Source organism: Salmo trutta, chromosome 18, assembly GCF_901001165.1.
Source record: "Salmo trutta chromosome 18, fSalTru1.1, whole genome shotgun sequence".
NCBI lineage: Eukaryota > Metazoa > Chordata > Actinopteri > Salmoniformes > Salmonidae > Salmo > Salmo trutta.
Window position 1 is genome coordinate 2,969,970 of NC_042974.1, and position 23,603 is coordinate 2,993,572.

The following is a 23,603-nucleotide window of genomic DNA, read 5'->3' on the forward strand; positions in this document are numbered from 1 at the left end:
CCTCTGCTCTGGGCTCAGTTCCTCCTATTCAGTCCCTCTGCTCTGGGCTCAGTTCCTCCTATTCAGTCCCTCTGCTCTGGGCTCAGTTCCTCCTATTCAGTCCCTCTGCTCTGGGCTCAGTTCCTCCTATTCAGTCCCTCTGCTCTGGGCTCAGTTCCTCCTATTCAGTCCCTCTGCTCTGGGCTCAGTTCCTCCTATTCAGTCCCTCTGCTCTGGGCTCAGTTCCTCCTATTCAGTCCCTCTGCTCTGGGCTCAGTTCCTCCTATTCAGTCCCTCTGCTCTGGGCTCAGTTCCTCCTTTTCAGTCCCTCTGCTCTGGGCTCAGTTCCTCCTATTCAGTTCCTCTGCTCTGGGCTCAGTCCCTCTGCTCTGGGCTCAGTCCCTCCTATTCAGTCCCTCTGCTCTGGGCTCAGTTACTCCTATTCAGTCCCTCTGCTCTGGGCTCAGTTCCTCCTATTCAGTCCCTCTGCTCTGGGCTCAGTTCCTCCTATTCAGTCCCTCTGCTCTGGGCTCAGTTCCTCCTATTCAGTCCCTCTGCTCTGGGCTCAGTTCCTCCTATTCAGTCCCTCTGCTCTGGGCTCAGTTCCTCCTATTCAGTCCCTCTGCTCTGGGCTCAGTCCCTCTGCTCTGGGCTCAGTTCCTCCTATTCAGTCCCTCTGCTCTGGGCTCAGTTCCTCCTATTCAGTCCCTCTGCTCTGGGCTCAGTTCCTCCTATTCAGTTCCTCTGCTCTGGGCTCAGTCCCTCTGCTCTGGGCTCAGTTCCTCCTATTCAGTTCCTCTGCTCTGGGCTCAGTCCCTCTGCTCTGGGCTCAGTCCCTCCTATTCAGTCCCTCTGCTCTGGGCTCAGTTCCTCCTATTCAGTCCCTCTGCTCTGGGCTCAGTTCCTCCTATTCAGTCCCTCTGCTCTGGGCTCAGTTCCTCCTATTCAGTCCCTCTGCTCTGGGCTCAGTTCCTCCTATTCAGTCCCTCTGCTCTGGGCTCAGTTCCTCCTATTCAGTCCCTCTGCTCTGGGCTCAGTTCCTCCTATTCAGTCCCTCTGCTCTGGGCTCAGTTCCTCCTATTCAGTCCCTCTGCTCTGGGCTCAGTTCCTCCTATTCAGTTCCTCTGCTCTGGTCTCAGTTCCTCCTATTCAGTCCCTCTGCTCTGGGCTCAGTTCCTATTATTCAGTCCCTCTGCTCTGGGCTCAGTCCCTCTGCTCTGGGCTCAGTCCCTCTGCTCTGGGCTCAGTTCCTCCTATTCAGTCCCTCTGCTCTGGGCTCAGTCCCTCTGCTCTGGGCTCAGTCCCTCTGCTCTGGGCTCAGTCCCTCTGCTCTGGGCTCAGTCCCTCTGCTCTGGGCTCAGTTCCTCCTATTCAGTCCCTCTGCTCTGGGCTCAGTCCCTCTGCTCTGGGCTCAGTCCCTCTGCTCTGGGCTCAGTCCCTCTGCTCTGGGCTCAGTCCCTCTGCTCTGGGCTCAGTCCCTCTGCTCTGGGCTCAGTCCCTCTGCTCTGGGCTCAGTCCCTCTGCTCTGGGCTCAGTTCCTCCTATTCAGTTCCTCCCCTCTTCTCTCCCTTTAATCTTTTTTCCTAAGTGCTACTTTGTTTATGGACTACAAATTGCTTCCTTCCTTCCTTCCTCCCTCCGGCAGCTAGCCCCCCTGGGGCCGGTGTGTGTTGTAATTACCACGGGGGGTGACCTATAAACCCATATATGACGGAAGTAATAATGCTGCCTTCTCTCCTGTCCATTCTACTTTGGACACCATTTTGAGATCTCTGGGTCCACCTCAAGTGGCTTCTTTTTAATAATATAGATGCCTCACCCTCTTCTCTCGCTCTCCTTTGGAGAATGAACAGAATTATGTCTGATGTTCTGTGGTCAGAGGAGATGGGAAGGTGAATTATGTCTGATGTTCTGTGGTCAGAGGAGATGGGAAGGTGAATTATGTCTGATGTTCTGTGGTCAGAGGAGATGGGAAGGTGAATTATGTCTGATGTTCTGTGGTCAGAGGAGATGGGAAGGTGAATTATGTCTGATGTTCTGTGGTCAGAGGAGATGGGAAGGTGAATTATGTCTGATGTTCTGTGGTCAGAGGAGATGGGAAGGTGAATTATGTCTGATGTTCTGTGGTCAGAGGAGATGGGAAGGTGAATTATGTCTGATGTTCTGTGGTCAGAGGAGATGGGAAGGTGAATTATGTCTGATGTTCTGTGGTCAGAGGAGATGGGAAGGTGAATTATGTCTGATGTTCTGTGGTCAGAGGAGATGGGAAGGTGAATTATGTCTGATGTTCTGTGGTCAGAGGAGATGGGAAGGTGAATTATGTCTGATGTTCTGTGGTCAGAGGAGATGGGAAGGTGAATTATGTCTGATGTTCTGTGGTCAGAGGAGATGGGAAGGTGAATTATGTCTGATGTTCTGTGGTCAGAGGAGATGGGAAGGTCACTCTCTGCTGTTAACCATTCGGTCTGTTTTGTCCTTCAGAAGAAAGAGCCACACAACAAAATCTTCCTTAGAAATCACTTTACTTTATTTAAATCAGCGACATTAGGCAGTTACACTATGAACAATAAGAACATAAAAACAAAAAAGACAGAGGACAGAAACGTCAAATAAAAACATGAAAGATCCAGATAACAATCACTGCTCTTGGCACTGGATAGAACATTTATGAAAACAACAAATATTATATTAGGCTTGGGGGGAGGGGGGGGGAGAAGTGCCTCCAATATACATGTTGTGATGGTGAGAGCCGGACTAGTGAACTTAAATAGCAGCTTTTTACTCCGTCTCAGAGGACATGTTCCAAGCTGATTACACTTCAGTGGCCTGCCAGACCTCAACGGCTGGAGAGGTGTTTAACATATCAGCTAACCACACCTAGGTCCAGTTAACCGGACTGATTAAGCCTGCTACTGGATTCAAAATGTATTCCAATGAAAAATCTCCATCGAGAATGTTTAGTCCAGGACAAATCTGTGTCTGGGGAACAGTTACCATAGGATGTAGCAATCTGATACCCGACTGTGAAGTCGATGACGTGGCATATAACCATTGGTTGTTGTGTGCTGCTCGACTGGAGCAGACCTAATAGTACAACTTTCAGATTGAGACATGTTTTAATATCATGACCCTCACGCAACCCCACTCCTGAACCCCCGACCTTTGAACCCCACTACCGTCACTAAGGTCAGAGGTCATGTCCCTTATAATCATCTTCATTATCCTCATCATCATCAATTCTTCATTAAAAACAAGGAGGAATTTTCATGACATATAGTCCATTTTCAAACGGTCGTGCACCACAAAAAAGAAAATGTAAAAAAAAAAAAAATTACACAAAATGAAGGTAAAGAGGATCTGTATACATCCAACAGAAGAATCAAGACATCCCTCTCCCAAAAAGAGAAATGAATAAATCATGATATACAAAACAAAATAGCATATAAAAACATGATCAGTCCTCAATGAATAATGGTCTGTGTATATACTGGACTGGCCAAGCCTGTTTCAGAAACATCCTGATTGTGACGTCCTAGAAAGCTTATGGTAGGTTGCCTCTAAATAACCACAGATACAGGATCAGTCAACCCTAACCGTACCCGGACCTTAAAGGACCAGTGCAGTCAAACAAAAGTGATTTACTTGTTTTTTTATATATCCATTTCCACACTGAGGTTGGAATAATACTGTGAAATTGTTAAAATTATGATAATGCCCTTTTAGTGTAAGAGCTGTTTGAAAAGACTGCCTGAAAGTTCAGCCTGTTTTGGTGTCCACAAGTTCATCTGACTCTGGGTAAGTAGAAAAAAGTCTTAATTGCCAAAATCTCACACTATCCCTTTAACCATTTGGGAAATGAGATAACATCTGACCCTGCATCAGCAATTAGGGACAGCTTCTAGCAACTCCTTTATGATAACATCTGACCCTGCATCAGCGATTAGGGACAGCTTCTAGCAACTCCTTTATGATAACATCTGACCCTGCATCAGCGATTAGGGACAGCTTCTAGTGACTCCTTTATGATAACATCTGACCCTGCATCAGCGATTAGGGACAGCTTCTAGCGACTCCTTTATGATAACATCTGACCCTGCATCAGCGATTAGGGACAGCTTCTAGCAACTCCTTTATGATAACATCTGACCCTGCATCAGCGATTAGGGACAGCTTCTAGCAACTCCTTTATGATAACATCTGACCCTGCATCAGCGATTAGGGACAGCTTCTAGCGACTCCTTTATGAAGAGGACAGGGAAGTTTGAAGTGATTGGTAAGGAGACGAGAGGTTTAACTGTTCTAGGGGTGGGTCTCAATAGTCTAACGTTGTTCTCCTCTCCTCGTCTGTTTTTACTTTCTTAAAAAAAAAAAATCTAAACTGAAATTGACCTCAACCCTGATCTGCACTATGAAAAAAATAGCATAGTGTGGAAATAGACTCCTTGACTAACTTTCCATCATATTGCTTTCACCGTGTTGTGAAAATGTGCATTTCTTTCTTCAGGAGACTTGATATCCACCGTGAACTCTACTACCAACCCTGAGCTAAACTACACTAGGCCATCAGAGGAGAGGAGGAGAGGAGGAGGGCTGGAGGAGGGCTGGAGGAGGGGCCTCATCACTCCCTACGGTGATGCTGTGATTCTGTTGTATAGAGGAGGAAGATGGATAAATAGAGATCTAGTCTGCCATGGGGGAGGAAACCGTGTGTGTCTGTGTGTTTTACACATTCACCATTCTAGGTACTTCTCTATGATGACCCTTCAGTGTTTGTGTGAATATATGGATATTTATATGTTTGATTGTGTGTGTGTGTGGTCTTTAACATTGTGGAGGTCTTTATCTGACAGTGACCCCCAGTTTCTCCAGCACCCTGACACCTTTCTCCTGGTACTCCTCCCTGGTCAGCCAGAAGTTATCTTTGTCCTTCATGATGTCTGCCAGCACGGCCCCACCCAGGAACACCATGTGCTTACGTCGCGGCGGGTCCTCGATGCGGATCTTAAATTTCTACAGAGGGGGGCGGGGCAATTCAGCATTATGTTCGAGGGGAGGAGTTTGGCACAGGATGGATAAATCATCATATAATGCCTAGTAATTCAGGATGCAAGGTGATTTGTAGAGCAGCGATTATATGTTCTACTTCTGTTGTGTACTATGAGCTGACTACTTAAGAGATATTTCTTCTGTCTCCACCTAGTGGGTTAACTACAACACTGCACCATGTTGAGGAAGTGGGCCCTGTCCCAATACTTTTCAACATACATCCTTCCTCCCACCCTTCAGGTCCATTAGGGACCAGTTGTCCCTTAGACAGGTCATCATTGCGAATAACAATCTGTTATTGACTTACATTTATTAATAAAAGTGAAATAAAACAAAGATATTTGAAAAGAGTTGTTCTCACCGAGAGTTTGTCCACGTCACCTTTAAGCACGCGTTCCAGGTAGAGCTGTTTGAGCTCTCTCTCTAGTCGAGATGGAAGACCTGGATACATGGTGGAACCACCCGACAACACTATGTGTTTATAGAACTCAGACCTGAGAGAGATGGGGGGAGGCAGAGAGAGAGGGGGGGGGGGGCAGAGAGAGAGGGGTGGAGGCAGAGAGAGAGGGGTGGAGGCAGAGAGAGAGGGGGGGAGGCAGAGAGAAAGGGGGGGAGGCAGAGAGAAAGGGGGGGAGGCAGAGAGAGAGGGGTGGGAGGCAGAGAGAGAGAGGGGTGGGGGCAGAGAGAGAGAGGGGTGGGGGCAGAGAGAGAGAGGGGTGGGGGCAGAGAGAGAGAGGGGTGGGGGGCAGAGAGAGAGAGGGGTGGGGGCAGAGAGAGAGAGGGGTGGGGGCAGAGAGAGAGGGGGTGGGGGCAGAGAGAGAGAGGGGTGGGGGGCAGAGAGAGAGGGGTGGGGGCAGAGAGAGAGGGGTGGGGGCAGAGAGAGAGGGGGAGGCAGAGAGAGAGGGGTGGAGGCAGAGAGAGGGGTGGGAGGCAGAGAGAGAGGGGTGGGGGCAGAGAGAGAGGGGGGGAGGCAGAGAGAGAGGGGGAGGCAGAGAGAGAGGGGGAGGCAGAGAGAGAGGGGGAGGCAGAGAGAGAGGGGGAGGCAGAGAGAGAGGGGGAGGCAGAGAGAGAGGGGGAGGCAGAGAGAGATGGGGAGGCAGAGAGAGAGGGGGAGGCAGAGAGAGAGAGGGGGGAAGGCAGAGAGAGAGAGGGGGGAAGGCAGAGAGAGAGAGGGGGAAGGCAGAGAGAGAGAGGGGGGAAGGCAGAGAGAAAGAGGGGGGAAGGCAGAGAGAGAGGGGGGAAGGCAGAGAGAGAGAGGGGGGAAGGCAGAGAGAGAGAGAGGGGGAGGCAGAGAGAGAGAGAGGGGGGAAGGCAGAGAGAGAGAGAGGGGGAAGGCAGAGAGAGAGAGGGGGAGATTAAAACGGTGACGATAAAAAAAGAAATGTGTATTGTCGGTCTCTGTGTGTGTGTGTGTGTGTGTGTGTGTGTGTGTGTGTGTGTGTGTGTGTGTGTATGTGTGTGTATTGTCGGTTTGTGTGTGTCTGTGTATATTGTCGGTCTGTGTGTGTGTTAGTTACCTGGTGTCGATGTCTGCTGCATGGATAGTGTTGAAGAGCAGCTCTGCCACCCCTACTCCCTCTACGTTGATGAGATGGGGCTGGAACAAAGCCTCTGGAGCCTCGAAACGCTCCCCTCCCACCTTGATCACCCTGCCATCTGGGAGCTGGAGGGAGGGAGGGGAGGGAGGGAGGGAGGGAGGGGAGGGAGGGAGAGAGGGGAGGGAGGGAGGGGAGGGAGGGAGAGAGAGGGGAGGGAGGGAGAGGGGAGGGAGGGAGGGAGAGAGGGAGGGAGAGAGGGGAGGGATAGAAAGTCAGAGGGTGGTGTGGATATGGTGTTCAGGCTTACGTGTGGTGAATATGTAGTAGTGTCTTGTTGATGATCACGTGTGGTGGTGAGTGTGTGTGCATTTACTGTAAACCGTGTTAATCTGTATTTTAAGCATTGTGTGTGTCTTTGTAGCGTGTGTGTGTGTGTGTGTAGCGTGTGTGTGTGTGTGTGTAGGTGTAAAGGCTCTATTCAGCTCAGCCCGTGGGAGGAAGTAGAGAGCTGCCCAGCCACCGCTGCCCTGTGGCCACACAGGATATGATGTCACACGCCCCCACAGACACACTACCGACCTTGTCTTACACACACACGCTACACACACACTTAAGTTGCGTTTGTGTTTTTTAATGCGTTCCCTTCTTATGAAAGAAAAGCAAGATCATGGAGGAATATTCCACCCACACGCTCTCTGGAAGCTGCTCAGCACTTCCTGGCGCTACAAGACCATGGTGCTTGCCTACGGAGCTGTGAGGGGAACGGCACCTCCGTACCTTCAGGCTCTGATCAGCCCCTACACCCAAACAAGGGCACTGCGTTCATCCACCTCTGGCCTGCTCGCCTCCCTACCTCTGAGGAAGCACAGCTCCCGCTCAGCCCAGTCAAAACTGTTCGCCGCTCTGGCACCCCAATGGTGGAAAAAGCTCCCTCACGATGCCAGGACAGCGGAGTCAATCACCACCTTCCGGAGACACCTGAAACCCCACCTCTTTAAGGAATACCTGGGATAGGATAAAGTAATCCTTCTAACCCCCCCCCGAAAGATTTAGATGCACTATTGTAAAGTGGTTGTTCCACTGGATATCATAAGGTGAATGCACCAATTTGTAAGTCGCTCTGGATAAGAGCGTCTGCTAAATGACTTAAATGTAAATGTAAATGGTTCCTCTGAAGCTCCAACGACATTAACATACAGAGACCAAGCCAGTGTTTAGCCTCGTGTGGTAGTATATTCTGTTACTCATCAGCTACTCAGAGTCGTGTGGTGTGGTGGTATATTCTGTTACTCATCAGCTACTCAGAGTCGTGTGGTGTGGTGGTATATTCTGTTACTCATCAGCTACTCAGAGTCGTGTGGTGTGGTGGTATATTCTGTTACTCATCAGCTACTCAGAGTCGTGTGGTGGTATATTCTGTTACTCATCAGCTACTCAGAGTCGTGTGGTGTGGTGGTATATTCTGTTACTCATCAGCTACTCAGAGTCGTGTGGTGGTATATTCTGTTACTCATCAGCTACTCAGAGTCGTGTGGTGTGGTGGTATATTCTGTTACTCATCAGCTGCTCAGAGTCGTGTGGTGGTATATTCTGTTACTCATCAGCTACTCAGAGTCGTGTGGTGGTATATTCTGTTACTCATCAGCTACTCAGAGTCGTGTGGTGTGGTGGTATATTCTGTTACTCATCAGCTACTCAGAGTCGTGTGGTGTGGTGGTATATTCTGTTACTCATCAGCTACTCAGAGTCGTGTGGTGTGGTGGTATATTCTGTTACTCATCAGCTACTCAGAGTCGTGTGGTGTGGTGGTATATTCTGTTACTCATCAGCTACTCAGAGTCGTGTGGTGTGGTGGTATATTCTGTTACTCATCAGCTACTCAGAGTCGTGTGGTGGTATATTCTGTTCCTCATCAGCTACTCAGAGTCGTGTGGTGGTATATTCTGTTACTCATCAGCTACTCAGAGTTGTGTGGTGGTATATTCTGTTACTCATCAGCTACTCAGAGTCGTGTGGTGGTATATTCTGTTACTCATCAGCTACTCAGAGTCGTGTGGTGGTATATTCTGTTCCTCATCAGCTACTCAGAGTCGTGTGGTGTGGTGGTATATTCTGTTACTCATCAGCTACTCAGAGTCGTGTGGTGGTATATTCTGTTACTCATCAGCTGCTCAGAGTCGTGTGGTGGTATATTCTGTTACTCAGAGTCGTGTGGTGGTATATTCTGTTACTCATCAGCTACTCAGAGTCGTGTGGTGTGGTGGTATATTCTGTTACTCATCAGCTACTCAGAGTCGTGTGGTGGTATATTCTGTTACTCATCAGCTACTCAGAGTCGTGTGGTGGTATATTCTGTTACTCATCAGCTGCTCAGAGTCGTGTGGTGGTATATTCTGTTACTCATCAGCTGCTCAGAGTCGTGTGGTGTGGTGGTATATTCTGTTACTCATCAGCTACTCAGAGTCGTGTGGTGTGGTGGTATATTCTGTTACTCATCAGCTACTCAGAGTCGTGTGGTGGTATATTCTGTTACTCATCAGCTACTCAGAGTCGTGTGGTGGTATATTCTGTTACTCATCAGCTACTCAGAGTCGTGTGGTGGTATATTCTGTTACTCATCAGCTACTCAGAGTCGTGTGGTGGTATATTCTGTCATTTTGTGCTACTTTTGAGGGGATAAAATACTTCCTTTGGGGGTCATTGGGGGGTTCTATGCACCATAAATATGTTATTTTAGACTGAAGCTCCAGACAACAACAAAAAAGCTTCTAAATGCTATTTATACTCAACTGTTATTTACGGTCCAAAAATGTGGTCCAAAAGTTTGAATTGGTCACTAGGGGTTTATTTACACTGACCGTGCAGGACTCAACCAGCAGAGGTTACTGACCTGGTAGGACTGACCTGGTAAGACAGTGGTACTGACCTGGTAGGACTGACCTGGTAGGACAGTGGTACTGACCTGGTAGGACAGTGGTACTGACCTGGTAGGCCTGACCTGGTAGGACTGACCTGGTAGGACAGTGGTACTGACCTGGTAGGACAGTGGTACTGACCTGGTAGGCCTGACCTGGTAGGACTGACCTGGTAGGACAGTGGTACTGACCTGGTAGGACTCGACCAGCACAGTGGTCTCCAGAGCCAGTTTCTGCTCCTGTTCGATGTTGTAACCCACGTAGCACAGCTTCTCCTTCATCATACGCACCGTCTCAAAGTCTGCAGAGTGGTTGAACGCATAGCCCCTCAGCAACAACAACTGGAGATGAGAAGCCGTGCTTATTAGGGAAAGGGGGATACCTAGTCAGTTGTACAACTGAAATGTGTCTTCCACATTTAACCCAACCCCTCTGAATCAGAGGTGCAGGAGTCATTTAACCCAACCCCTCTGAATCAGAGAGGTGCAGGAGTCATTTAACCCAACCCCTCTGAATCAGAGAGGTGCAGGAGTCATTTAACCCAACCCCTCTGAATCAGAGAGGTGCAGGAGTCATTTAACCCAACCCCTCTGAATCAGAGGTGCAGGAGTCATTTAACCCAACCCCTCTGAATCAGAGGTGCAGGAGTCATTTAACCCAACCCCTCTGAATCAGAGAGGTGCAGGGGGGGCTGCCTTAATCAACATCCACATCTTTGGCACCCGGGGAACAGTGGGTTAAACTGCCTTGTTCAGGGACAGAATTACAGATTTTTACCCTGTTAGCTCGGGGATTCGATCCAGCAACCTTTCGGTTACTGGCCCAACACTAACCACTAGGCTACCTGCTGGTTACTGGTCCAACGCTCTAACCACTAGGCTACCTGCTGGTTACTGGCCCAACACTAACCACTAGGCTACCTGCTGGTTACTGGCCCAACACTACCCACTAGGCTACCTGCTGGTTACTGGCCAACACTAACCACTAGGCTACCTGCTGGTTACTGGCCAACACTAACCACTAGGCTACCTGCTGGTTACTGGCCCAACGCTCTAACCACTAGGCTACCTGCTGGTTACTGGCCCAACGCTCTAACCACTAGGCCACCTGCTGGATACTGGCCCAACGCTCTAACCACTAGGCTACCTGCTGGTTACTGGTCCCAACGCTCTAACCACTAGGCTACCTGCTGGTTACTGGTCCAACGTTCTAACCACTAGGCTACCTGCTGGTTACTGGTCCAACGCTCTAACCACTAGGCTACCTGCTGGTTACTGGCCCAACGCTCTAACCACTAGGCTACCTGCTGGTTACTGGTCCAACGCTCTAACCACTAGGCTACCTGCTGGTTACTGGTCCAATGCTCTAACCACTAGACTACCTGCTGGTTACTGGCCCAACGTTCTAACCACTAGGCTACCTGCTGGTTACTGGTCCAACGCTCTAACCACTAGGCTACCTGCTGGTTACTGGTCCAACGCTCTAACCACTAGGCTACCTGCTGGTTACTGGTCCAACGCTCTAACCACTAGGCTACCTGCTGGTTACTGGCCCAACGCTCTAACCACTAGGCTTCCTGCTGGTTACTGGCCCAACACTCTACCCACTAGGCTACCTGCTGGTTACTAGTCCAACGCTCTAACCACTAGGCTACCTGCTGGTTACTGGTCCAACACTCTAACCACTAGGCTACCTGCTGGTTACTGGTCCCACACTCTAACCACTAGGCTACCTGCTGGTTACTGGCCCAACTCTCTAACCACTAGGCTACCTGCTGGTTACTGGTCCAACACTCTAACCACTAGGCTACCTGCTGGTTACTGGCCCAACTCTCTAACCACTAGGCTACCTGCTGGTTACTGGCCCAACGCTCTAACTACTAGGCTACCTGCTGGTTACTGGTCCAACGCTCTAACCACTAGGCTACCTGCTGGTTACTGGTCCAACGCTCTAACCACTAGGCTACCTGCTGGTTACTGGTCCAACACTCTAACCACTAGGCTACCTGCTGGTTACTGGCCCAACTCTCTAACCACTAGGCTACCTGCTGGTTACTGGTCCAACGCTCTAACCACTAGGCTACCTGCTGGTTACTGGCCCAACGCTCTAACCACTAGGCTACCTGCTGGTTACTGGTCCAACACTCTAACCACTAGGCTACCTGCTGGTTACTGGTCCAACTCTCTAACCACTAGGCTACCTGCTGGTTACTGGCCCAACACTCTAACCACTAGGCTACCTGCTGGTTACTGGCCCAACGCTCTAACCACTAGACTACCTGCTGGTTACTGGTCCAACGCTCTAACCACTAGGCTACCTGCTGGTTACTGGCCCATCGCTCTAACCACTAGGCTACCTGCTGGTTACTGGCCCAACGCTCTAACCACTAGGCTACCTGCCGCCGGTCCTTTTCCACAGGACAGAGAACTGGAACACAGTGAATGAGGACCGTAGCTGGATGGAGTACCACTACAGACCAAGCTGCATGGTCCAGTCGCATCGGGGACAAACATAACCCAATTCTCCTAACCTGCCGCGTTTCATTCTCCTAACCTGCCGCGTTTCATTCTCCTAACCTGCCGCGTTTCATTCTCCTAACCTGCCGCGTTTCATTCTCCTAACCTGCCGCGTTTCATTCTCCTAACCTGCCGCGTTTCATTCTCCTAACCTGCCGCGTTTCATTCTCTTCTGTCCAGAGTTGTACTCCATTTCACCAAAACAGTGAATGAGGGGGCAATCAATGTGTATGAGATCCAGGGGTCAGAGGTACCTTAATGAGGTAGCGGGTTATGTCCCTTCCAGCGATGTCCAGGCGTCGTGTCAGATGGGGCAAGCTGAAGCCCTCGTACACCGGACAGATGTGTGTCACACCGTCCCCAGAGTCCACCACAACACCTGTCAGCAGGCCTGAGGTCAGACACACACAGAGAGGTCAGACACACACAGAGAGGTCAGACACACACAGAGAGGTCAGACACACACACGCACAGACAGAGGTCAGACACACACACACACACACACACACACACACACACACACACACACACACACACACACACACACACAGAGGTCAGACACACACAGAGAGGTCAGACACACACACAGAGGTCAAACACACACACAGAGGTCAAACACACACACGCACAGACAGAGGTCAGACACACACACACACAGAGGTCAGACACACACAGAGGTCAGACACACACAGAGGTCAGACACACACAGAGGTCAGACACACACAGAGGTCAGACACACACAGAGGTCAGACACACACAGAGGTCAGACACACACAGAGGTCAGACACACACAGAGGTCAGACACACACAGAGGTCAGACACACACACACACACACACACACACACACACACACACACACACACACACAGAGGTCAGACACACACACAGGTCAGACACACACACAGAGGTCAGACACACACACAGAGGTCAGACACACACACACACACACACACAGAGGTCAGACACACACACACACACACACACACACAGAGGTCAGACACACACACACACACACACACACACAAACACACAGGTCAGACACACACACAGGTCAGACACACACACACACACACACACAGGTCAGACACACACACACACACACACACACACACACACACACACACACACACAGAGGTCAGACACACACACACAGAGGTCAGACACACACACACACACAGAGGTCACACACACAGAGGTCACACACACACAGAATAACATAATTAACACAAACCCCCTGAATGGGAGGGAGTAAGCTGTGTTGAGTTGGGACCTAAAGTGAACCAGAGAGAGTTGAAGAGGCTGTGTGTTCCTCTAGTCTAGTACCTTGGGCGTAGAGCGTCAGCACAGCCTGGATAGCAATGTAGACCCCTGAGAACTGATACGTCTCAAACATCACCTACCAGAGACAGAGAGACAACTTTAAAACAGAGCTCTGTTAATGCTGAACCCACCGACCCTCACACAGCTTTAGAGCCCTGTTAATGCTGAACCCACTGACCCTCACACAGCTTTAGAGCCCTGTTAATGCTGAACCCACTGACCCTCACACAGCTTTAGAGCCCTGTTAATGCTGAACCCACTGACCCTCACACAGCTTTAGAGCTCTGTTAATGCTGAACCCACTGACCCTCACACAGCTTTAGAGCCCTGTTAATGCTGAACCCACCGACCCTCACACAGCTCTGTTAATGCTGAACCCACTGACCCTCACACAGCTTTAGAGCTCTGTTAATGCTGAACCCACTGACCCTCACACAGCTTTAGAGCCCTGTTAATGCTGAACCCACCGACCCTCACACAGCTCTGTTAATGCTGAACCCACTGACCCTCACACAGCTTTAGAGCCCTGTTAATGATGAACCCACTGACCCTCACACAGCTTTAGAGCCCTGTTAATGCTGAACCCACTGACCCTCACAGCTCTGTTAATGCTGAACCCACCGACCCTCACACAGCTTTAGAGCTCTGTTAATGCTGAACCCACTGACCATCACACAGCTTTAGAGCCCTGTTAATGCTGAACCCACTGACCCTCACACAGCTTTAGAGCTCTGTTAATGCTGAACCCACTGACCCTCACACAGCTTTAGAGCTCTGTTAATGCTGAACCCACTGACCCTCACACAGCTTTAGAGCTCTAATGCTGAACCCACTGACCCTCACACAGCTTTAGAGCTCTAATGCTGAACCCACTGACCCTCACACAGCTCTGTTAATGCTGAACCCACCGACCCTCACACAGCTTTAGAGCTCTGTTAATGCTGAACCCACTGACCCTCACACAGCTTTAGAGCTCTGTTAATGCTGAACCCACCGACCCTCACACAGCTTTAGAGCCCTGTTAATGCTGAACACACTGACGCTCACACAGCTTTAGAGCTCTGTTAATGCTGAACCCACTGACCCTCACACAGCTTTAGAGCTCTGTAAATGCTGAACCCACTGACCCTCACACAGCTTTAGAGCCCTGTTCATGCTGAACCCACTGACCCTCACACAGCTTTAGAGCTCTGTTAATGCTGAACCCACTGACCATCACAGCTCTGTTAATGCTGAACCCACTGACCCTCACACAGATGTTCCTACATTAGTTCTCATACGGTAATGAGGTCAGAGTGGTAGCTAGCTGGTGCTATGCACTTGGAGTCAACTTGCTCCACACACCCCCCTCCGACATACACACCTCGATGATCTTCTCTCGGTTCTTGGTGGGGTTCATGGGCGGCTCGGTGAGCAGGATCTTGCAGTTCCTGGAGTCGATGTTGAGCTTCTCAGGCCCGAAGGTGTAGTCCCACAGATGCTTCATGTCGTCCCAGTTCCTCACGATGCCGTTCTCCATGGGGTAGTTGACCTCTAGCATGGAGCGCAGCTCGCTGGCCTCGTCGCCCACCATCAGGTCCTATAGACGTTAAGGGGTTTAAGGTCAGATAGACACCCCTGGGTCGTGTTCATTAGCACACGACGTAACAAAGCATTTTGCAACAGTAAACAAAAACAAGCGTTTTTCTTATTGGACAAGTTCAGGTGTTGTTCTCCGTGGGATAGTTTGGGTTCGATCGGTGGAGGGCCTTATGAATACGACCCTGGAGAAATCAGACAGTTAGTACAACTAAGCTGTCACCTTTCACCAGACCCAGCAGTAACAGAGGGGCATGTCAACACTGCCTCCATGATGGCCTAACGAGACACAGTAATGGGATATACACATACGCAGCGCTCAAAAGAGACCAGTCACATCCGTCAGCAATTACCCAGCATGCATTCTTCAATACAGCATGTTTCCATGCATTCACTCTTAAAACCTGTTCCTTATCTGAACAGCGCACTCTTTTGTCGAATTTCACAATGGGCACAATCCTAAACTTGAGAAACGTGCAAGTAACTTACATGGATCATTCATTGACGTCAATGGGAGGTTTGCCTGAAAATCTGCATGCATGTCAAGTTCAGATTCAGTCTCATTTGAGCAAGGCTCAGGCAGTTACATGCAAACCCAGCATTGGGAATCACTACATGATAGGTTAGCCAAGTGTTAGTCACACAGTACAATGTTTCCTATTTCACTGGCATACACTGAGCCTGACTGTCATCAGTGCAGACTAGAAAACTGTGCCTACGGAAGCTACTTGACACAATAAGTGTCGAAACCGTAGCCTGGTCCCAGATCTGTTTGTAATGTCTTGACTTGTGCCAACTGCTATGGTCAATGGTTTGGGATAAACAGATCTAGGACCAGGTTAGAGAAACAGTTGATACAGTGTGTGTTTTGGCACTGAAGGAGCCCCCATCTGGCAGTGCCATGTGTTTTCAATGAAGACCTGCTGCTTCCATCCTGTCTGTTCTGCAGATCAACAGCCATGAAAACAACATCAAACACACAACTTTCAATTCATTCTCTGAAAGCTGATTCACATTTGCTGTACTGCTATTGTTGTTAATAAGTTCAACTTGTCTTCCTACACCATATCTTAAGACAGTTTAAAATCTCTCTCTACTGTTGTAGTTTAAAATCTCTCTCTACTGTTGTATTACAAAAGGTACAGGTGGGGGACCATAAAACAGAATCACAATATGACAATGACCCCAGCCAAAAATGCACCAGTAGTCGCCCAATAGTGATCTTCTTCTTCTCTCTGTGCATCAATCACTACCTGTCCACTCCAAACATCTTGGAGAGAGTACAGAGGTTTCTAATCTTGGTAAAGGCACCAGGGTTAGATGCACAATATGCATAACTGTAGTTTTTGTGTTGTAATCAACTTAAATGACGACAAAAGACAGTTATGCTCATGTTCATTGATTATTAGGGATATCAACACTATCCCCATGTGTTTCAAAATCAAAGTAAGCATATGCTAATTAAAACACCTTGTTTTCTGAGAAATCTTTCAAATTATTAGAACATGTAAACACCTTAAATCACCGTTCCAGCGGTTTGATCTGCACATGAGCTAGCACCAGGGATTTGATCTGCACATGAGCTAGCACCAGGGATTTGATCTGCACATGAGCTAGCACCAGCGGTTTGATCTGCACATGAGCTAGCACCAGGGGTTTGATCTGCACACGAGCTAGCACCAGCACATGAGCTAGCACCAGCGGTTTGATCTGCACATGAGCTAGCACCAGCGGTTTGATCTGCACATGAGCTAGCACCAGCGGTTTGACCTGCACATGAGCTAGCACCAGCGGTTTGATCTGCACATGAGCTAGCACCAGGGATTTGATCTGCACATGAGCTAGCACCAGCGGTTTGATCTGCACATGAGCTAGCACCAGCGGTTTGATCTGCACATGAGCTAGCACCAGGGATTTGATCTGCACATGAGCTAGCACCAGCACATGAGCTAGCACCAGCAGTTTGATCTGCACATGAGCTAGCACCAGCGGTTTGATCTGCACATGAGCTAGCACCAGCGGTTTGATCTGCACATGAGCTAGCACCAGGGGTTTGATCAGCACATGAGCTAGCACCAGCGGTTTGATCTGCACATGAGCTAGCACCAGCGGTTTGATCTGCACATGAGCTAGCACCAGCGGTTTGATCTGCACATGAGCTAGCACCAGGGGTTTGATCTGCACATGAGCTAGCACCAGCGGTTTGATCTGCACGAGCTAGCACCAGAGGTTTGACCTGCTCATGAGCTAGCACCAGCGGTTTGATCTGCACATGAGCTAGCACCAGAGGTTTGACCTGCTCATGAGCTAGCACCAGCGGTTTGATCTGCACATGAGCTAGCACCAGCCGGGACAGCATCCCTCTAGCGCGAGTGAAGTGAGTTGGGAACAGCTGAATGTATGGGTCTTAGAAGTAGTTCACATACAAAATCTATATGTCCCAACTCACAATCTAATATGCTTCCCCAAAATAACATTTGTTGTTGTGGTAGAATGTTTATAGTCATTGCTGATTTGAAATGATTTATACTTTTACTTTTAATACTTAAGTATATTTTAGCAATAACATTTAATACTTAAGTATATTTATTTACTCAAGTAGTATTTTACTAGGTGACTTGAGCCATTTTCTATTAAGGTATATTTACTTCTACTCAAGTATGACAATTTAGTACTTTTTCCACCATTGCATGTGCATGTAGGCACATTCATTTCTTAATGTTACATGAAAGTATGATCACTTATCTGAGGTACCAAAAAATGTCTGAACAATTTGTTATCTGAGGGTTGACTCAACACCAAAGTTTTTCTTCCGCTTTGAAATTGGCCACAACACAACTGTCAATAACTTAATAATAAAACATCTGATTGGCTAAGAATAAAATTTGTTTTGACATAACCAGATTAAATGGCTGAAACATAAACAGCGGAAAAAGTTTATTATAAAGCTAGTTTTTTATTATATATTTGAATCCAAAGCTGGAAGTGGGCATAATAGGTATGCTTACCCTATATATGGAATAGGATGTCATTTGAGACACAGGCCATGTAGCATTCAAGTTCCTTCTGCTAAACTAACTTGAGATGAAAAACAGGAACAGCAAAACAGTGAAATGAGTGGACTCTTAAAAATCGCTAGATTTCTGTCTGCCTAGTCATTAGGAATTCATTTTTCTCCACAGAAGTACTTAAAATGTTATAATTAGCCAACTATTTAGCCAAATAAAACACAAATTAGAGACAATAGAGACAAATTAAACATAGAAAACAACAACAAAAAAGGCACTCCAAATGTAGTAATTATGTAGTAAAAAACACAGCATCACTCTCTCTCCCTGTCAGGTAACCAGGGAGGGCATGGGCCTGCACACACCAGCCACGAATTCACACCACTTACCATCTTCTGAATATTCTACTTCATCATGTGATGACAGGTGATGGAGGTGGAGCATAAAGTAGAGAGTCAGACAGTAAAACGAAGAGAGAGGAAGGGATGTCATTTTAAAATAGGTGTTACTAGACTCAGGGAGCCAGTATGACAGACAGATTAGATTAAGCCTAGTCCATGCTTCTTGGTCCAGGAATAGGGTAGTTGTGTCGGGGTAACTTCTGAACCAACGTTGGAGTGTTGCACAGGAGAGGGGAGCGTAGTAGTATTACCTTAATCTCAATGTTTCCCACTTTGGCTGTGGAGCGAATGATTGGCCTGCCCACCAAGGCAGGGAAGATGTGCTCTGGGAAGTTGGAGCCTGCATAGCCACACTTCACAAACTGAGGGAGAGACAGAGAGAGCTATGTGAAAGATATTTATATATTTTCTTTAGTTAAAATATTTTACTAGGCAAGTCAGTTAAGAACAAATTCTTATATACAATGTCGGCCTACCAAAAGGCCTGCTGCGGGGACGGGGATTCAAAATAAAGATACAGAGAGAGCAAGAAAGAGATAATATATTCAGAAATATATATATTAACACTGTATATTGCCCTGGCAACACTGGTCTGTTCCTTCCATGTCAATAAATTTTGTTTGTATTGGACTGGTTTGAATTAAAAGAAAGGAGGAAGAGAGAGTGAGGACGGGTGGAGAGGATGTGAAGAGATGAGGCAAACGTGAAAGACAAAAGGCTTTATTTGACTCCCCAAAGCAAAATAGCCTAGTTATTATGACTACTCTCAGTTACCCAGAAGTAACGAGAGATTAAGTTATGGCAAAATTATAGTCCACACTTCTTCGGGCATCAGAAAGCAATTACTGATAACATTTGTGACATTCGCTTCAGTAGGCTTGAGTAAGGGTCACAAGCTCTAGCCTAACAGTGAATGTGTGCAGTGTGTGTATCTTGGAATCATAGCTGTGGTTAAGAAACTAGTCTCACTTCCGCTTGACTAATTTCTTCAGCCCTTCACAGTGAGCACTTTTTAGCTGCATACACACTATGCCAGAATCGCTTCAAACTGCTGAGAGTCAGAAGTCCAGTCCAAAAACAACCACTAAGAGACCCCTTTGGTGTGTACAGATTTGAAGGATCTGAGTACTGTAAGCAATTTTTACTACCTAGGTCCTAAATGACGGAGGGACCTCAGAAGCCCTAGAAACAGTTATCAGGAGGAGAGCAGCCCTGACGATATTTTCCAGATGCAACTATTTTATAGCGTTCCATAAAAACATATTAGATATCCTACCGGGTGTTGCCAGCTAGTTATTAACACACAGGCATGGGTTATGGTTAACGTTAACTAGCTTAACTAATTCTGTCGTTATAACGTGAGGCATAGGGACAAGTAGAAACAAAATGTGAATTTACAAAACATTCAAAACCTGTCGACCTCAACATTGAGTGAAAATGTTGTTAGTTAACGCTAGTTAGCCGACCTAACTAGACTAGCTAGCCAGCTAACTAACACGAAAGCTCAAACCTATTAGATCGTTTGACCCAGCTAACATGCCGATTTCATTTTTGCACCGTGAAATTGATTTTCATTGAATGTATTGGAAGATGACAACATAGCTAGCCAGCGGTAGATAATTGTAAAAACGGACAGACATTCCTGCCTAGCGTTACCCACCGACTTAACTAGCTAACGTTAGAGCGCTAGCAACACATCATCCACTTCCTGTTTCAGAGAAAAATGTTCTCCTGCCATTCTGCCTTGGAAAAATACAGCATTAATAGAACTCTGGCATATGCAGCTTTCAACTCATAAACTTACCCCGGTTCCATTGTCACAAACCACCACTTTCCTTCCCTGGCTATCCATTTTGCAAAACCCAGGAGCCAGCAAACCTCCCCAGCACAACTTTCTTCAGCAAGACGGAAGTCACCACCCTGGCTGTCTTGGCATCTTCCGGAGGTGGGGCGGGGTGTTCGAATACTTTCCGATGGCATTCATCCTTCTTTCCTTCCTAGAAATGCCACATAACAAAATAAGTATCAAATCCAGAGGCCAAGTAGTCTCCTGTGGCTATTTGATCATAATGTAGACCTACCAGAGTGGCCTACCATAAAAAGACAATGGAGAAAATGCATCCCATAACATTTTAATAGCTGTTCTATCATACAGCCTACAGCAGCAGCCAATGTGTTGTGTTCAATGCCTACATTCCATGAGACTTTTGAAAAAAAAATGCAGGGCTTGACCTTCAGACAAGGTGACTGAAAATGTTGTGTTGTTTAATGTAGGAAACCACAAAACAAAATAAAATGCATTATTATTCCCATACCATTATTGAATGAATCAAACAAATTATGCTACCCTCTGCCCATTCAATCCTGTCTCAAAATACAACACTGCCCCTTTAAGACAAAAAAAAAGCTCTTTATTTGACATTTTTTTTATTTTGTTTTATTTTATTTTATTTATTTATTTTTTGTTTTTTTTGTTGCACAAATCTTTATTTAACTTGTTGTAAAAAACAGTAACATGCAAAACATAAACATAACATAACATAACATAACAGCCAGAGGGAATCCAAAGAAATTAGAGAAAAAAAAAAAAAACTATTATTTCAAATCAAATACAGACATATATCGAATAAATTTTTTTGACATATTGTTTTGTATACGTTTTAAAGATTCTACGTACTGTTCCAAATCAGATAAAAAAATTAAGAAAAGGGGCTTTTTCTTCATAAATTTTGATTTGTGGATGAAAGATTTTCCTAATAAAATAAAGAGATTTATGACATACTCACGTTCAATTGTGGAATCACTTGCTTTCCAGAGATGTCTAGAAATGTACATGTTTTGTGCTCTTATAGGAAACAATCACTCCCCTATTGTTGACTACTAATGATCTATAACTGGGTTAATAACTCACTAACTAGTAATCACTCTCCTATTGTTAACTACTAATGATCTATAACTGGGTTAATAACTAACTAGTAATCACTCCCCTATTGTTGACTACTAATGATCTATAACTGGGTTAATAACTAACTAACTAGTAATCACTCCCCTATTGTTGACTACTAATGATCTATAACTGGGTTAATAACTAACTAACTAACTAGTAATCACTCCCCTATTGTTGACTACTAATGATCTATAACTGGGTGAATAACTAACTAACTAACTAGTAATCACTCCCCTATTGCTGACTACTAATGATCTATAACTGGGTTAATAACTCACTAACTAGTAATCACTCCCCTATTGCTGACTACTAATGATCTATAACTGGGTTAATAACTAACTAACTAGTAATCACTCCCCTATTGTTGACTACTAATGATCTATAACTGGGTTAATAACTCACTAACTAGCAAAGGATATGAACAAAACGTGCACGTGGCTTCTTTGACCACAGCTGTTAACACAGTCCAGTTCAAAGTAAATGGCACAGATCCATATATGACAATAGTCTATTTGCATATAGGCCTACTGCAGATGTGATTAGCTATGCCACAATGGTCTGTGTAGATTACGGCTCTGTCATGTGCATGTACTCTGATGTGTTCTGCCTACAACAGAATCTCTTCCATAGTTTGTTTTATTTCAGTATGTTGCATTGAAGTGGCTAATATTGTGTTGATTCAATCACAATTGCCACAGTAAAGGGAAACGTTGATAGTGTTAACAGGGAAAACTCTAGAAAGTTGAGTGAACTTCAGTCAGGCGCTTCTCTCTGTGGGCTGATATTTCCTCTGCACTCTGCATGCCAGTCCTGGGAAGACGCAATGCAGTCTCGGGGCTACTGCACGTCGGTGCATGTGCGCAGTTTAGAGGGAACATTGGTGCCAATGCACAATCCTAAACAATAACATAAACACTGATCTCTGACATAGACCCTACAATTATTACTTTAAAAAAATACCATTCAATGTACTGTACAGGTGGGCTTGAGAACTTTTATTTATTTTATATTATTTATTTCACCTTTATTTAACCAGGTAGGCCAGTTGAGAACAAGTTCTCATTTACAACTGCGACTTGGCCAAGATAAAGCAAAGCAGTGCGACACAAACAACAACACAGAGTTACACATGGAATAAACAAACGTACAGTCAATAATACAATAGGAAAATAAATCTATATGTGTGTGCAAATGAGGTAAGATTAGGAAGGTAAGGCAATAAATAGGCCATAGTGGCGAAGTAATTACAATTTAGCAATTAAACACTGGAGTGATAAATGTGCAGAAGATGAATGTGCAAGTAGAGATACTGGGGTGCAAAGGACCAAAAAATAAATAAATAAATTACAATATGGGGATGAGGTAATTGGATGGGCTATGTACAGATGCAGTGATCTGTGAGCTAAGGTGTGTACTTCTGTGGGTTCAAAACCATACATAATTGGTTTGAACCCCAACTGCCTAGGTAAGCAAGTGTAAAGAACATCATGTTGCTAGTTTAGCCAATACCACTTCCCCTTGATTCAGCTCATACCGAGACTTGAACCAAGAATCTCTGCCCACCCAAACACACTTGACTTTTCTCTTGAAGCATTCCAACCCATCAAGCTATTGAAAAAGGCCTTCCTCAACAGCACAAGGGGAGACACTTCAGGCTGAGCAGTGAGTTTCACAGCTCCCCATCTGATACACCGGCTATGACCTACCCCAGGAGGATTCACTTTATTACAGCAGTGGCTAATAACAAGTTTGCCTATGGTCTGGGAGACCTAAGGTGAATTGCTCTGTCAGAAGAGGGAAGGTGTCTGTGAGGCCTTGTGGTTGAACCCCACTAAATGATCATGTAGCTGGAGAATAAATTTTAAAAAAGGAGAATGTTTAACTAGACAAGTCAGTTAAGAACAAATTCTTATTGACAATGACAGCCTAGGCACAGTGGGTTAACTGCCTTGTTCAGAACTACAGATTTTTACCTTGTTAGTGTAACCGATGTGAAATGGCTAGTTAGTTAGCGGTAGTGCGCGCTAATAGCATTTCAATCAGTGATGTCACTCGCTCTGAGACTTGAATGCTTCGTGGGGTGTCAGTTGTTGATGTGTGCAAGGGTCCCTGGTTCAAGCCCGGGTTGGGGCGAAGAGAGGGACGGAACCTACACTGTTACATTAGCTCTGGGATTTGATCTCGCAACCTTTCGGTTACTGGCCCAATGCTCTAACCACTTACATACATTTTACAGTATTCCGTCTCTTAAGAAATATCCCAGCGCACATAGCCCCAAGTACAGTGAGAATGTTTCCCCAACACCATGTAAGCACACTGGACGTGATCTCATCGCTGCCACTAGATGCAACCTA

At 46.6% G+C, this 23,603-nt stretch overlaps 1 protein-coding gene and 2 long non-coding RNA genes across 3 annotated transcripts; all 3 read right to left on the bottom strand.

Annotated features, from left to right (window-relative positions):
- Positions 1–2,484: 2,484 nt before the first annotated feature.
- LOC115152754 (actin-related protein 2-A-like) lies at positions 2,485–20,240 on the bottom strand. The gene is made up of 9 exons (XM_029697536.1): positions 20,107–20,240; positions 18,554–18,664; positions 14,679–14,894; positions 13,319–13,391; positions 12,249–12,385; positions 9,670–9,819; positions 6,543–6,688; positions 5,387–5,519; positions 2,485–4,989 (listed from the first exon to the last, which is right to left on the bottom strand). The coding sequence occupies exons 1-9, from the start codon at positions 20,152–20,154 to the stop codon at positions 4,819–4,821; spliced, it is 1,185 nt and encodes a 394-aa protein (XP_029553396.1). The 5' UTR covers positions 20,155–20,240; the 3' UTR covers positions 2,485–4,818.
- Positions 7,894–9,658, bottom strand: LOC115152755 (uncharacterized). The gene is made up of 2 exons (XR_003867566.1): positions 9,562–9,658; positions 7,894–9,525 (listed from the first exon to the last, which is right to left on the bottom strand). It is a non-coding gene; the product is annotated as an uncharacterized LOC115152755 (long non-coding RNA).
- Positions 14,970–17,771, bottom strand: LOC115152756 (uncharacterized). Its single transcript, XR_003867567.1, has 2 exons — positions 16,664–17,771; positions 14,970–16,555 (listed from the first exon to the last, which is right to left on the bottom strand). It is a non-coding gene; the product is annotated as an uncharacterized LOC115152756 (long non-coding RNA).
- Positions 20,241–23,603: the final 3,363 nt, after the last annotated feature.

Coding starts and splice junctions, on each gene's coding strand:
- LOC115152754 (XM_029697536.1), bottom strand. CDS start 20,154: ATGGATAGCCAGGGAAGGAAAGTGGTGGTTTGTGACAATGGAACCGGG. Junction 13,392..14,678: donor ACCGAGAGAAGATCATCGAG/GTGTGTATGTCG, acceptor TGTCTCTGGTAG/GTGATGTTTGAGACGTATCA. Junction 6,689..9,669: donor TGCTGGTCGAGTCCTACCAG/GTCAGTACCACT, acceptor CCCTCCCTCCAG/CTCCCAGATGGCAGGGTGAT.